At 43.8% G+C, this 15,928-nt stretch overlaps 1 protein-coding gene across 1 annotated transcript in view; it reads left to right on the top strand.

Moving 5' to 3' along the window:
- Positions 1-6,621: 6,621 nt before the first annotated feature.
- The window catches only part of kcnt2a (potassium channel, subfamily T, member 2a), a 163,510-nt gene continuing 154,203 nt past the window's right edge, over positions 6,622-15,928 (top strand). Inside the window, exon 1 of the mRNA XM_085982388.1 lies at positions 6,622-6,750. Within this exon, the coding sequence (XP_085838514.1) occupies positions 6,659-6,750 (92 nt within the window). The 5' untranslated portion in view covers positions 6,622-6,658. The remainder of the gene's footprint in view (positions 6,751-15,928) is intronic.

Here is a 15,928-nt window from a genome sequence, read left to right as displayed (position 1 = left end):
ATTTCATTCCCTGTGCCTCTTTAGTCTTGATAAAGGGTTTTGACCCGAAACGTTGACTCTAATTTCTCTCCACGGATGTTGCCTGGCCTGCTGAGTTTTTCCAGCATTTTCTGTTGTTATTTTGGAATAATCATTTTTTAATCAACATCTTTTTGATTTATTTCTGTCACGCCATCATGATCAAGTTTGCTAGCAAAAAGAATCTTCTTGGATAGGACAAATTATTTGAAATACTTGATCACAATATTTGTTAGATGGCTTGTAGGAACTCCCCAGACAAGTAAATCTCAAAATCAGAAATGAGAAACACATCATTATACAAAAAAATTCTGGAGCGAACTTATTAGTTATGAAGTGAAAGATTAAGGTATCAACAAGACAAATTCCATGATTTATCAGTTTAAAGGGGCAATGTCTTGTAAGCAATATTTCCTGACTACTGTACCATATTTATATGCAGAAGGGAGACCAATGATGTGATCAATTATGCAGTGACATCTTTGTGACAGTGGCATATTCGACGCTATATTTAGCAATAAATGAGGTGGTAACATTGGAACAGTTACACTTTGTTGCTGCCTACCTCTGGGGGCATGCATACTGTCTCATTTATATTACAGTGTGACATGTACATTATTGGAGGCACCACTGTATACATAAGTGGGAAATAAACATTGTAGAATACATTGCATTTGTTGCCTGTTGACCAAGAAGTCAGTATTGCACTGGCAGGTCTGCAGTATGTCATTACTGGATGATCCAGGAATTCAGCCTGCCTGAAAACTCCCCAGTATTGCCATACTAGCTTTTTTAAAAAGTCTAATTATCAAAATGCCTGTTAAAAACAATTTGGTCCACCATTTCTTTTCAACAGTTAGCCAGTTGAGATCCCTGATATTTTACCTACTGGACAGGAACCTGTTTCTGGTAAAGCCTCTCATTTCTATATGCAACTGAAAAGGCAACAGCTCCATTGCTATGTCCAGTAACAATAATTAATTTGAACATGTTCGCCATGGGGTCAATTTGGGCAGCAGCCAACACAAAAGCCATCGTTGACGTAGTTAAAGTTTGAATTATTGAGAACTACCCTCTGAAAACCAGATGTAGTTTCACTTTTGAGCGGTATTGGCTGGAAAATTCCTCAGCGATGCTCCCACTCCATCGGCGCTACTTTGCCAGAAGTGCATAAACAAGGTTTCCGCGTACTTCTGGCAAAGTTATCGCCAGAGGAGTGGGAGCAGCTCGGAGGAAACCTGGCCATTGTGTTGCTGTGCTAGTGATTTCACTCTGCCAGCTTCTTTCATGGAGTCTCAATCTCAGAGCTTCTTGCCTCTTCTGCTCATCTTCCTCCACCATTATTATGCAGGCAGAACAGCATTGGTAAGGTCATCCCAGCTGATTATTCCTTCTGAATACATTGGGTGGGGTGGGGGGGGGTGGGGATGTGGTTTCAGTCCAAAAACTATTGGGTGCACCGAGACTGACAGCACTTTGGTTAAGTATAGTGCAGGTCCCGGTAGGAAAATCACATCAAACTCCATAAATCTCAGTTACGCTGATATAGGGTGACTTTGGGCCGTGCCGCGCCTAACTTATAGGGCATGGATTTACAGCAGCACATTATTTGTGCAAATCCAAGAAACTCCCGTGAGCTGGTCTTTTGCATGGGGGCGGGGCTATGTAAATGAGTGGTAGAGTATTTCAGTGGACACATCTAGGTAGCGGCGCAAACAATCAAGGAAATTTGTGCACACCGATGCTTCAACGCAGCACTGGCGTAAGTCAGTTACACATGAATTTTTTATCGGAATGGCGCAACAGCGTTCTTACAAAATAGTGACGACAAAACCTTCAAGGAAATTCCGCTCCATGGTGATGTTTCTGTTGTATACAAAAGAATGTGCCATGTAATTTTTTTTAATTCATTATTATTTTCACATGCTATTCATTTGCCACATTGTATTGATCATGTTAGACCCACTGCGATCATCATGCTGTGTTCTCATGTATATGATTAGCTTAATTAAGCATTGGAACAAGAGGAGTCTGAGATTCCCAATATTTCTTCCTGAAAATATATTCCTCAGAAGCTGATTTTTAAAAAAAATCATATGTTTTCATTATAAATATTTGTGCAAGTATCATTTATGCCTCAGGCAGTCTTCATGTGCTCAAACTCCTCTTCACGCACATCCTTGCTCACAGTTACCATTTAGTTGCAGAAATGCTTGTTTCACAGTTACAATGTATGTAAAGCACATTTTCTAAATTATGGCTTTTCCTCCAGGCCAGATGTACATTTTCTGGAAGCAATCTGCTGGTTTCCAATGGTTTACTACATGGTTGGCTCTATTGACAAGTATGTAAGATTATGAGGCATGGCTGGCAAAATGATAAAAGCTTTGTGTGATCTGTGCACAGCAATAGTTTCTACTTTTTTTTGGCATGAGAATTGTTCCTTGTATTTCTTTCAAAAGTCTTTTTTGAAAAAATAGATAAGTACATTGTGGCATGAACTGCATGTGGGCCAGTGTGTTTTTGTTCTGTGTTTGTGCATTGTCTCTTGCATATTTATTCTCAACTCCCGTGCTAAAAACCCAAGTGGTCCACAATCGGTCTCCACTCCCAGGGGTGCCGTGGTTGATGTTAGCGCAACGCATCTCATGTTTGGCAAGCGGTGAGCATTCAGGACTTTAGAGAAGTGATCCAGAATAATAAATATTTAAAAAAATAATATTTTTCAGGATTGGGTGATACATTTGGCCATTACACTATCTTTTCCACTTTGAGCCCCAAGTTTAAATGCAGGCCAGAACAAAAAGATGAAAGTCTCTTTCTGTCAATTATGAGTGTGGGTCACTGGCACAAATGCTGCCCATAATTCAGCATGAATTAACAACCTGAAACAAGCCACATGGATGGCTGCTGTGGAAAATGGAAACATTTACATTAGACGCAGCTGGCAAGAGATGATATCGGAGAAACCAGGGGGAAAAACAATTCCAGGAAGGTTTTTCTCCCTTCAATGGCAAGTCATTTATATTAAAGGGTTACTTTCAGTGGTGCTCTTGTCGCGACTGACAACCTTACAGTATAAAGGGGGCATTAGAAGACTTCATTTTGATATTAATCGCCTATACCTGCACAACAGGTAATAGGAGGAGGAGTTGGTGCAAACTGTGAGTCAGAAAGAGAAGCAACTGCAGCAACCACTTGAAAGAATTGATCAGACGCTTCCACACAATCTCAAAGTAATAAATACGGCTGTTTAATTAATAACTTGAAAATGCACAATTTAATTTTTTTAAATACATCTAATACACCCCCCTGCCCTTCTCAAAACCATACATTGAGCACTTTCTGTGTGATATAAATTGTCCACAAATAGGCAGGATTTGTGGTTACTCTTCCAAGACAGTTTAATCTATCCCAGAAAACTACAATTGTTTTGGCATTTAGTTTGGTTTGGTTGATAAACAAACAGCAGATATTCACAAACTAAGCAAAATTTGTTCGACATATACAATATCCTTTGCATGCAAACCCATGTTATAAGGTTCTCCAATGATATAAAACTGAATATTTGCAACACTTTTTATTTTTATTTTTATTTCTAACATTTGCTGTTGTTTTTCTTTTTACTTAGTTAGCGATCACACTGGCCTAGGCTTTCTGGTTCCATCCCTTCACACCCCCCCACCCCACCCCCCCCCCAACCCGGTTTTCTGGTGGATCTGTAGTGTTGGGGTCAGAAGTGGACTCAGATGCACTCCACTACATCCCTGCCTCCCTTCATTTTTTGGAGGGTAGACCCAGTAGCATGAACTGCACCCACCTGGCATCCAGCATTCAACACCCGGAGGGCCTGAAAGATTAAATTGAAGAAATTGAAATTGAACTTGCTCGCCAAGTTATGCATTACACAGGCAGTACAAAGGAGCAGCTGGAAAAAGCATTGTTGAATTTTTTTGATATCAAAGGTTGCCTCTTACTTTCGCTCCGGCAGGCCTCAATGTGCCTCTGTAATAAGTTTCTGACCCCAGTTCAGCGCAGTCCACCAGTAGAAGCTGGTGAGCCCACCTCCTAGGGTACGAATGACCTAGAAGTTGGAAAATCGGCCAGGATCAGGTGAGCATCGCCATGGTAGAAGTCCTGCTCCACTAGTAATACCTGGTCCACTGGCTCTAGCTTTACTGCAACTTTACCACAATGGGATATAATAAAACATCAAACCTACTTATTTTTAGTTAGCGATCACACTGGGCTAGGCTTTCTGGTCCCATCCACCCACCTCCCCCCCCCCCCCCCCCACCAGTTTCCAGGTGGATCTGTGGAGTTGGGGTCAGAAGTGGGCTCACCGATGTGCTCTACCGCGTCCCTGCCTCCCTTCATTTTTTGGAGGGATGATTCACCCTCCATTTTAGAGGCTGACAGCAAATGGCAAAAAAACTGGATTTTAGACCAAAGGCTAGTTTTCCAGGCAGTCAAAAGCCTAAAATTTCTGGACTGATTTCGGTCAATCTCTGATGCATGAAGTGCACCAAAATGGGAAGGGCTGACAGTGGACAAATAAACTGATCAGTGTTCCACAGAACCCAATTCTGCCCAGATGAATACATTTGTGCTTGGCACGCTAATACTAAATTAACATGTGCTATGTGCTGCTCCAAATCCGTGATCATAACTTTGCCAGTGGTGCAGCCGGAACCCCATTTACACACATATCGGAGTGAGAGCAGCTTCAAGGAAATTCCTGGTCCAAGTTGCTTTTTTGAATTTTAAATGTTTTTATTTTTAATAGAGCTTTTTACAAATATTTATCCGGGACAGATTACACACTACATGAATCTTGGAAAAGACCAATTTCTGAGTTACTTCTCAACTTTTGAAAGAGGATATTTTTATTCAGTTATTGAGTATTTCCATCAATAATGTTCCCATGATTTTCTACAGATTCGTACTTATTTTGTTATTAAGATATAAAGGGTACATGCAAAATTAATTTTACATTACCTGGTGTAGAAATGTTATGTTAGTGTTTTGTACATTTATCATTCTGCATGCATACTGATTTTTAAAAAATTTGTTCTGGGATGTGGGTGTCGCTGGCAAGGCCAGTATTTATTGCCCATCCCTAATTGCCCTTGAGAAGGTGGTGGTGAGCCGTTTTCTTGAACCGCTGCAGCCCATGCGTTGAAGGTACTCCCATAGTGCTGTTAGGGAGGGAATCCCAGGATTTTGACCTATGATTTGTCCTGAGCATCATTTTCAAAAATGTACAAAGACCTCTGACCATTGTTGATTTTCAAGTTTTCCCTTTTATTTATTATTTTTTGCTTGGCCAATGAATGTTGTGTCCTCAGACTTCACTGTTTAACCGTAACTAAAAATAGCTTCAAAGAAAAGTAATGGTATTACAAGAAGTAGTGACACTTCCTCTCTAACACTGAGTTACTGGGAGAAATTTTCACTGGCTCCGCTGACAGAAATGGGGCATTAGTGCCATGAAAACCGCAGGGAAAGACTTACTGTCCCATTCCCATTCGCAGTCTGGCTGATGCCATCTTGGGAGATCCCATTTGTTTCAGGCAGTGGGCCCTTTTAATATGTAAATTGTGGTCCAATGATGTACATAGGGGAGACAACTGGTCAGAGATGCGCTGTGCACTCTCTGCCCAGTGTTACTCGATGGTACAGTGGAAGCGGACCACAAAGGTTTTTAAATTATTTTTGCAGGGCCAGGAGGTGCAGGAGTGCTTCTCTGAGCTCAATAAAAATAACGTGGGCTGCTGCTGCCCCAGGCTCCTCCCCACTCTGCGACTGTTTTCCCCCCTTCCTGGCCTCCGAGCCGCCTGATATTGTGCTGACCTGGAGCGGGCGAGTAGCAGTGTAGTGTCTGTGGCCCGCTCGTGGTATGGCAATGAGGTCCAGCCCTCAAAATGATGCACTCCACTGGTCGGTCGCCCAATCGTTCAAATCTACCCCACTGTGTCTGCTTCTATAAGCTCTTCACATTTGCCTTTGGTTTGGAGCTGTATCAAAACCAGATCAAAGAGCCAAATGCATCAAAATTTACCCAGATCCACTTGAATCTTTGCCTGTCCAGTCCCAAATTTCGTTGAATTCCCATGCCATATACAGGGCCTATACCTGAACCGTTAAGCTGTCTGTTCTCTCCACAGGTGCTGACTGACACGCTGAGTCTTTCCAGCATTTTCGATGGTTGCTAATTATTATTGTATGGCGTGGGTGTGGAAGATCTGTGGTTTTAACATTCGCTTCAACTAAATTAACAAAAGGAAAAATAATTACAGAAAATAGAACACTCAATTGTCAATTTTTTTTTGTGAGGGCAAGAATGGGAAGAAATCGACATTTTTATCATGAAGGTGTAAAATAACATCCTAATTGCTGTGACATCTTCACATTACGTCATTGTTTTATGTGTTGATAAGTATTGTTCAAACACTATTCCAATAACTTTGCATTGATCATTAGCCATTATATAACAACTTTAGATAGGTCTAGTACTCTCTGTTGCATATTCATTCATGACCAATCCAGGGACAGTTGATATATTGCTCTAATTTTCACCTGTTTCCTGTCCAAAAGCCTAGATGATCTGCTAAGGTGTGGGGTGACATTTGCTGCCAATATGGTTGTGGTTGACAAAGAAAGCACAATGAGCGCCGAGGAAGATTACATGGCGGATGCTAAAACTATTGTGAATGTGCAAACGCTTTTTAGGTAAGTGATGCATCGTTATATAAAGGTGTAGCCTTAGGTTTTAATTTGTGTATTGTAAAACAAGTATGTCTTTTAACATTCAAAATTTGGTATAGACCCCGTTACTTTAAAAGTTGAAAAATTAGCGCCAGGTGCTAATCATTCTCGCCTCCCACAAAATTCAGTTTTAGCGCTCCAAGAGGGAAGTGGAGCGCTAAATCAAGCATTAACCTCTTAGGGCGCTAAAGTTCGAGAGCGGGGTGGTAGCGGCAGAGCGCAACAACTTCGAGCACATTGTAAACGGCACTCTTTCATCACAGAGGCTTAAAGGGAAGGGCCAACGATGCTGCACAAGCTAGTTGTCATCAGTTCCGTTTTGCAAGGCGACCTGCGCAACTGCCATTACAACCCCAAACACTCTCACAAAGTGGAGGGCTTGGACATCTTGCACCAATGAAACATTAAAAACTTTGCGCAGGCACCAGACTGGTGCAAATAATAAAGGTTGCACTAGCTGAAAAGCATTCTCTTTAATTACCGCTCCCGAAGCGACCAGCCGAGTCCACAACGCCTCCTCTTGCTAGCATTGTTGGCATGAGGCCATAAAGCAGGGGGCGAGAATCAATTTCCCATCCAGGGCGATGACGGGGCGCTGAGCACTTTATGACATCACGATCTGCGAGGCACTAGAGGCCCAGGCGCTAAACTGGCACTGAAGTTCGCGGGTGTTGCTGCATTCACTGTGCCCGGGCGCTAACCCCTTAACACCCCGTTAGCACCCCCACCAGGCTAACATACCGACTTTCGCGGCCATAAACTTTTATTGGCTCAGGTGATAAAAGTAGTGGTACCAAAATAAGATGAAAAGAAAAAAAACACCCAAATGCCGGAAACCAGAAACAAAAATAACGATTCTGGAAATGCACAAAAGTTGTGTTATAATCTAAAACTAGAAACGGTAGCTTAATGTTTCAGGTAGAAACACTTTTTCTAGATGCTGACCAACTTCCTCTCAGTTTTCTGTTTTCACTTTGATGGTATTCTGTGCAATAAGTCTAATTCTACCCTGATTATATTTAGTACACATTAACAGTAAATTTCTAATGCAACATACGTAGCAAAATGTGAACTCAATAAAAGCAAATTTTGGGTGGGGGAGGGAAAGAATCAAGTCAATAAATATATTTGGACAAACAAGAAACATCATTCAAACAATTTGAGCTGACATTCCTGCATTATGGTAAACAGAAAATGTCCTCCTTTCTGCTAAAAATGTCAGTAGATGAATGGGAATCTACTTCAGAATGAACAGCTGGCTTCTTGTATTCAAGGTTTTTTGGCACATGTAGACTATTTATGCATCACATGGAATCATTCAGCACCTATAAAATGAAGAATTGTTTGATCTGGAACTTCCTGGATCCCCAATGCAGCAGCATCAGTGGAGTCGGACTAATGTACTCCAAAATCCGAGGAAGGTGACTCCCGAGGAGTCCGCTAATTTCAGTAATGCTGGTGAGACAAGGGCGTGAGTCCCATCAGCAGCAGGCCAGATATGTTGGGGAGGAGAATTCAGGAAGGGAGTGGAGCAAGTGCACAACTTCCTTATTTAAAGGGCTGCAGGTTAACAGGTTGAGCTCTTGGAAGAGGAATTGAAATGTCTGATGTGGTAGAAGGAAATGGCCAGCATATAAATTCTCTGAGGCTGATATGGAAGTGCTGCTATCGCAAATTAGAGAATGGAGGTATGCCATTGTTGGAGTACAAGGAAGAAGTCGTCAGATATAACAGCATGGACCATGTGTCATGCTTCTCCTGTCATGCTTCTCCTGTGCCATGTGGGAAATCAGGGACACTGTCCCTGACAACTATGTGTGCAGGAAGTGTGTCCAGCTGCAGCTCCTAGCAGACCGCATGGCGGCGCTGGAGCTGCGAATGGACTCACTCTGGAGCATACGCGATGCTGAGGATGTTGTGGATAGCACATTCAGTGAGTTGGTCACACCGCAGGTAAAGGCTAGCTCAGACAGTAAATGGGTGACCAAAAGGCAGGGTAAAGGCAGGAAGGTAGTGCAGGAGTCACCTGCGGTCATCTCCCTCCAAAACAGGTTTACCGTTTTGGGTACTGTTGGGGGAGATGACTTATCAGGGGAAGGCACCAGCAGCCAGGTTCAGGGCACCATGACTGGCTCTGCTGCACAGAAGGGTGGGAAAAAAAGGGATAGGGCTATAGTGATAGGGGATTCAATTGTAAGGGGGATAGATAGGAGTTTCTGTGGCCGAGACCGAGACTCCAAGATGGTATGTTGCCTCCCTGGTGCAAGGGTCAAGGATGTCTCGGAGCGGGTGCAGAGCATTCTGAAGGGGGAGGGGGATCAGCCAGTTGTCGTGGTACATGTAGGTACCAACGATGTAGGTAAAAAGAGGGAGGAGGTCCTACAAGCTGAATTTAGGGAGTTAGGAGCTAAATTGAAAAGTAGGACCTCAAAGGTAGTAATCTCTGGATTGCTACCAGTGCCACGAGCTAATAAGTTTAGAGAGAGTAAGATAGATAAGCTAAATACGTGGCTTGAGCAGTGGTGCAAGGGAGAGGGATTTAAATTCTTGAGGCATTGGAACCAGTTCTTGGGGAGGAGTGACCTGTACCAAGGGGACGGTCTACACCTGAGCTGTGAGGGAGCCGATGTCCTCGGGGTAATATTTTCTAGGGCGGTTCGGGAGGATTTAAACTAATTTGGCAGGGGGATGGGAACCTAGATAGTGGAAAAGAGGGAAGTCATATGAAGTCAGAAATAGATGGTAGAAAGGTGAGAAGCAATAAGCAAAGGAGAGAAACACAAAGGGCCAAACTAATTCATAATGAGAGTGTGAAAAAAGCAAGCCTGAAGGCTTTGTATCTTAATGCTAGAAGCATTAGGAACAAGGTGGATGAATTAGTTGTGGAAATAGAGGTAAACAAGTATGATTTGATTGGGATTACAGAAACGTGGCTGCAGGGTGGGCAAGGCTGGGAACTTAACATCCAGGGATATACAATATTTAGGAAGGATCGGCAAAAAGGTAGGGGAGGTGGGGTAGCATTGCTGGTAAAGGAGGGGATTAATGCAATGGAAAGGAAGGATATTAACTCGGATGAAACAGAATCTGTATGGGTAGAAATGAGAAATAGCAAGGGGAGGAAAACGTTAGTGGGTGTGATATATAGGCCTCCAAATAGTAATATGGAGGTGAGGGAAGGCATAAAAAGGGAAATTAGAGAAGCGTGCGATAAGAGCACAGCTGTCATCATGGGTGACTTTAATTTACATATTGATTGGACTACCCAAATTAGTAAAAATTCTGAGGAGGAGGAATTCCTGGAATGTTTTCGGGACGGTTATCTGGACCAATATGTCGAGGAGCCGACTCGAGATCAGGCCATTTTAGACTGGGTATTGTGCAATGAGAAGGGACTTATCAACAATCTTCTTGTACGAGGCCCCTTGGGTCAGAGCGATCATAATATGATCGAGCTCTCAGTCGAGATGGAGAGTGAGGAAATTGCATCAGAGACTAAGGTCCAGAACTTAAATAAAGGGAATTACGAGGGTATGAGACGGGAATTGGGTAAGATTGATTGGGTGGTGTTTCTGGGGGGATTGACAGTGGATAGACAATGGCAAGCATTCAAAGATAGAATGGAAGAATTCCAGAACATGTTTATACCGGTTTGGCATAAAAATAAACCTAAAAAGGTGGCTCAACCGTGGATAACGAGGGAAATTAGGGACAGCATAAAATCAAAAAAAAGGGCATATCAACTGGCAAAAAAAAGCACCAGACCGGAAGATTGGGGGCAGTACAGGATACAGCAAAAGAGGACAAAGGGATTAATCAGGAAGGGGAAAATAGAATACGAAAGTAAACTTGCAGCAAACATAAAGACAGACTGCAAAAGCTTTTATCGGTATATCAGGAGGAAAAGACTGGTAAAATCCCAAGTCGGTCCCTTGCAGTCCGATTCGGGAGAATATATAATGGAGAATAAGGAAATGGCAGACCAATTAAACTCATACTTTGGTTCTGTATTCACAAAGGAGGACACAAATAACCTCCCAGGAATAACGGCAAACATAGGGACTAATGAGAGGGAGGAGCTGACAGAAATTAGTATCTCTAGGGATATGGTGTTGGGTAAGTTGAGGGGACTGAAGGCCGACAAATCCCCGGGGCCTGATAAACTACATCCTAGGGTACTTAAGGAGGTGGCCCTGGAGATAGCAGATGCTCTAAGGATCATCTTCCGGAACTCCATTGACTCGGGAACAGTACCCGTGGATTGGAGGGTAGCTAATGTTACCCCAATATTTAAAAAGGGGGGTAGAGAGAAAGCAGGGAATTATAGACCAGTAAGCCTTACATCGGTTGTGGGCAAAATGCTAGAGTCCATTATTAAGGATAAAATAGCGGAGCACTTGACAAATGGGGAAAGGATCGGACAGAGTCAACATGGATTTACAAAGGGTAAATCGTGTTTGACTAATCTGCTGGAATTTTTTGAGGAAGTAACTGGTAAAATAGATGGGGGAGAGCCAGTGGATGTGGTGTACCTTGACTTCCAGAAAGCCTTCGATAAGGTTCCACACAAAAGACTATCATGCAAAATTAAGGCTCATGGGATTGGGGGCAAAGTATTAACGTGGATAGAGAACTGGCTGGCGGATAGAAAACAGAGAGTTGGAATAAACGGCTCGTTTTCGGAGTGGCAGGCAGTGACCAGCGGGGTGCCGCAAGGATCTGTCCTGGGACCCCAGCTGTTCACAATATATATAAATGATCTGGATCAGGGAATTGGATGCAATATTTCCAAATTCGCTGACGACACTAAACTAGGAGGAGGGGTGGGCTCTGATGAGGATGTCAGGAGGCTACAGTGCGATTTGGACAGGTTGGGGGAATGGGCGGATACGTGGCAGATGCACTATAATGTGGATAAATGCGAGGTTATCCACTTTGGGGGTAAAAACAGGAGGGTAGATTATTATCTAAATGGCAATAGATTGGGAGATGGGGAAGTGCAGAGGGACCTGGGTGTTCTTGTGCACCAGTCACTGAAGGAGAGCATGCAGGTGCAACAGGCGATTAAGAAGGCAAATGGTATGTTGGCCTTCATATCAAGGGGGTTCGAGTATAGGAATAGGGATACCTTACTACAGCTGTACAAGGTGCTGGTGAGACCGCATCTGGAGTATTGTGTACAGTTTTGGTCGCCCCATCTGCGGAAGGACGTTCTTGCCATGGAAAGAGTGCAGCGGCGATTCACCAGGCTGATACCTGGAATGGCGGGAATGACCTACGAGGAGAGATTGAATAGTTTGGGCTTGTACTCACTGGAGTTTAGAAGATTGAGAGGGGATCTCATCGAAACATATAAAATTATGGCAGGCCTGGACAGGCTGAATTCAGAGAGAATGTTTCCAATGGCAGGGGAGCACAGAACCAGGGGCCACAGTCTAAAAATAGCGGGCAAATCATTTAAAACAGAGATGAGGAAGAATTTCTTCACTCAAAGAGTGGTGAGCCTGTGGAATTCCCTGCCACAGAGGGCTGTGAAGGCTAATTCAATAAATATTTTCAAGAGAGAATTGGATATATTTCTGAAGGCTAAGGGGATTAAGGGTTACGGAGAAAAGGCGGGGACGGGGTACTGAACTGGTAAGATCAGCTAAGATCTCAGATGAAGATCAGCCATGATCTCATTGAATGGCGGAGCAGGCTCGAAGGGCCGAATGGCCTACTCCTGTTCCTATCTCTATGTTTCTATGTTTCTATGTGGAAGGAGGTGGCTGTAGCTGGGAGTGAGACCTCTAGAACCTCAAGGGCCCCCCCTCCTTACATGTATCAGAGGAAGTTTGATGACTTCATTAAGTCAGCAAAGGACCTAGGATGAGAGATTTCAATGTGCCAGCATGCTTTACAGGATGTGATACATTGACATGAGTCTTGCTGAGTGACTTTGCTTCTGGGACAAAGAACCAGATGCCATGTGATATTTCAAAGAGCAATGCAAAGGTAAGGATGTTTTCAGATGAAGAGAGCAGTGAATTGAATCACAGAGAAGGAAATGAGTACCCCTGGCACAATAGTCAAGCATTGCTCTTTGAAATATCACATGGCATCTGGTTCTTTGTCCCAGAAGCAAAGTCACTCAGCAAGACTCATGTCAATGTATCACATCCTGTAAAGCATGCTGGCACATTGAAATCTCTCATCCTAGGTCCTTGCTCCCTTACTCCTGCTATTGCTAAGATCCATTCCCCGAATCCTGATTGATTGTGACTGTAGGATAAGTAGATGACAGCAGCCAATTAACACTCTGCATTCCTCTTGTATAAGAAGATGGCACACAATGCCAGAGAATATCAGGCCGCTGGGGGAGAAAATACACAAATCTGACATCTAACATCGTTTGAAAAGGAAGCAATTACAATTATTGGGCACAATATATGTCAGCTGCTGATTGCAGAACCCATGGATGATGATCTGTGGGCCCTGCTGTGAAGAGAAAAATGCAAGCACAGCATTAAACACACATGGAGGTACAGAATGGCCTCTCCCAAGATGTGTAGCAGAAGGCTGGAATAGTGGTGCAGTCCACTGACTATTTGCACCACCATCTGAGACGTTTCAGCTCATTGTAGGGCAGCCTGAAGAAACTGGCAGCTGCAGGAGCATCTGCAACCTTCCCCTGCTTCATCAGAGATCCAGGCAAGTCAGCCAACTCAATGTGAAAGCACTGAATGAAGACGGCATTTCCTGGAGAACTGTCCAGAGGTCAATGTCAAACAGATCGCACAGTATATGGGGCACATCTCAGAGAGACTAAAGGATATTCAGTTGGCCTTTAAGGGTTTAAGAACTTTTCTGAACCGGTGAGGTCCATTCTCCCACCGTTCCCCCGGCTGGCCTCCCACATTCCACCCTACGTAAACTTGAGGTCATCCAAAACTCGGCTGCCCGTGTCCTAACTTGTACCAAGTCCCGTCCACCCATCACCCCTGTGCTCGCTGACCTACATTGGCTCCCGGTTAAGCAACACCTTGATTTCAAAATTCTCATCCTTATTTTCAAATCCCTCCATGGCCTCGCCCCTCCCTATCTCTGTAATCTCCTTCAAATCCACAACCCCCCGAGATATCTGCGCTCCTCTAATTCTGCCCGTTTGAGCATCCCTGATTATAATCGTTCAACCATCAGTGGTCGTGCCTTCAGCTGCCTAGGCCCTAAGCTCTGGAAATCCCTCCCTAAACCTCTCCGCCTCTCTACCTCGCTTTCCTCCTTTAAGATGCTCCTTAAATCCTACCTCTTTGAACCAAGATTTTGGTCATCTGCCCTAATTTCTTATGTGGCTCGGTGTCAATTTTTTTGTCTTATAACACTCCTGTGAAGCGCCTTGGGATGCTTTACTACCTTAAAGGTGCTATATAAATATAAGTTGTTGTTGATCAAAGTAATCAGAACTCTCTTCCCAGTACCAGTCGAGTAGCTAGTGTGTGTGCTACAGAGACTGCTTCCCCTCATGGCAGCAGAACATGGGGCACTCCAGCAGCTCCGCGCAGAAACCTTCATCTTTGCAGGACTAGGCTAACAAGAAGCCCATGTCAAACAGTCAACCTGTCCCCTGTCCACTCCAGGACTTGGAGGCCCTGACAGAAGGGTCACTTCCATCAGCTGTCTGCATCTCAGACCTCTGGTCCTCAGGTGGCACATAGAAGAAATGTTAGAATAAAGAAAGAACCTGCATTTATACAGCGCCTTTCATGGCCTCAGGATGTCCCAAAGTGCTTTACAGTCAATTAAGTACTTTTGAAGTGTAGTCGCTGTTGCAACTTAGGGTCAGGCGACAGCTAATTTGTGCATAGCAAGGTCCCACAATGAGATACATGAGCAGTTAATCTGTTTTTTAGTGATGTTGGTTGAAGGATAAATATTGGCCAGGACACCAGGAGGAGCTGTTAAAATAGAGCTGGGTCATTAAATTGGTGAAGTATAAGCACATCATAGTCACTCCCAGCATGTTGTGAAATCACATGCAAGAAGTTGTGCCTGTCATTGCAAATGAGCTGCACATATAGGGAATGGAAGCCTTTGCAGTTCATATAAATATGGGGATTTAAACTTGGAGCGTGCAATGCCACATGAGTGTAATCAGTAGCTTCCAAAACTCTAGGGAATCTGACAACTCCAAAAACATTTGACAGCCCTCTCAGTAATCTGTCTGGCAGCACTGTCGAATTGTATAAATTCAGGTGCCCCAGCAAAGACAGTGTTGGTGACTTGTCATATAGAGCAATGCACAGCAAATTGGATGATCTGGCATAAGTCCCCATCTGGCTCCCTGAAATGAGCCTTTGGCATAAAGGTTGAGAGTTGTGGTCACTTTCTCTGCCAGAATCAGTGCTGCCCGTGCTATGGACCATGGTTGCACTCGCAAACAGAGCTGCTCCAAACCTTCATGATTAAAGTGCAGCATCTTGAGACAAAGGTTTTGGGAAAGGTCTTAGAAAGTGCACCTAGAACTATAAATCCTGCTGGATGGGTAATGCTGGGATGGTCTGGCTCTCCTCAGGTGCTCCAGTCTGGATTCCTTTACTGCTTCCAACTACTCTTCCTCCAGTATATATAATCGCACTAAGTGAGATTCCCAGTGAGAAGCCCATTGTGGAGCCTTATTTACTAGCTCACTAATTCTCTTGAAATATAATGCTTTCCAAAGTTAATGCAGAATGTAGGCGAATGTTTCCTGAGTATAACAGTGAAAAAACCTTTTTCAGTTCCCTGCAATGTGGCCAAAAGTCTCCTCAAGTAATCTCAGTTGAGCAGAGTCCCTTTAAACAAGTATTTCCATCTTCGTGAACAGGTCCAAGTAGTCTGCACGTGTTAAATAGTGATACAGATTATCGAGGGCAGATGGGAAGGAGGAAGTACTGAGATTTGGAGGGGGGAATGTCATCCCAAATATAATTCTGTCATTTGCTTGTGGCTGCCACTTGGAGAGTAGGTGCTTCTTCACTGTGTCCTAAAAACTCAACAGGATTTATGCTGGACCACGTCAGCAGCGGAACCTCGGCATACATTAGCCCTGTCCAAAGTTCTTTTTCCCGCAAAGGCACAGTTGCTGACTTGCGTCCTTTCCCCAACCCAGGAATTTTGGGGCCTT

The sequence above is a fragment of the Somniosus microcephalus genome, chromosome 3 (assembly GCF_052327205.1).
Source record: "Somniosus microcephalus isolate GS21.2 chromosome 3, FLI_Smic_1.0, whole genome shotgun sequence".
Lineage (NCBI taxonomy): Eukaryota > Metazoa > Chordata > Chondrichthyes > Squaliformes > Somniosidae > Somniosus > Somniosus microcephalus.
Note: the sequence above shows the minus strand (reverse complement) of the source record. Positions and strands in the feature narration are given on the sequence as shown.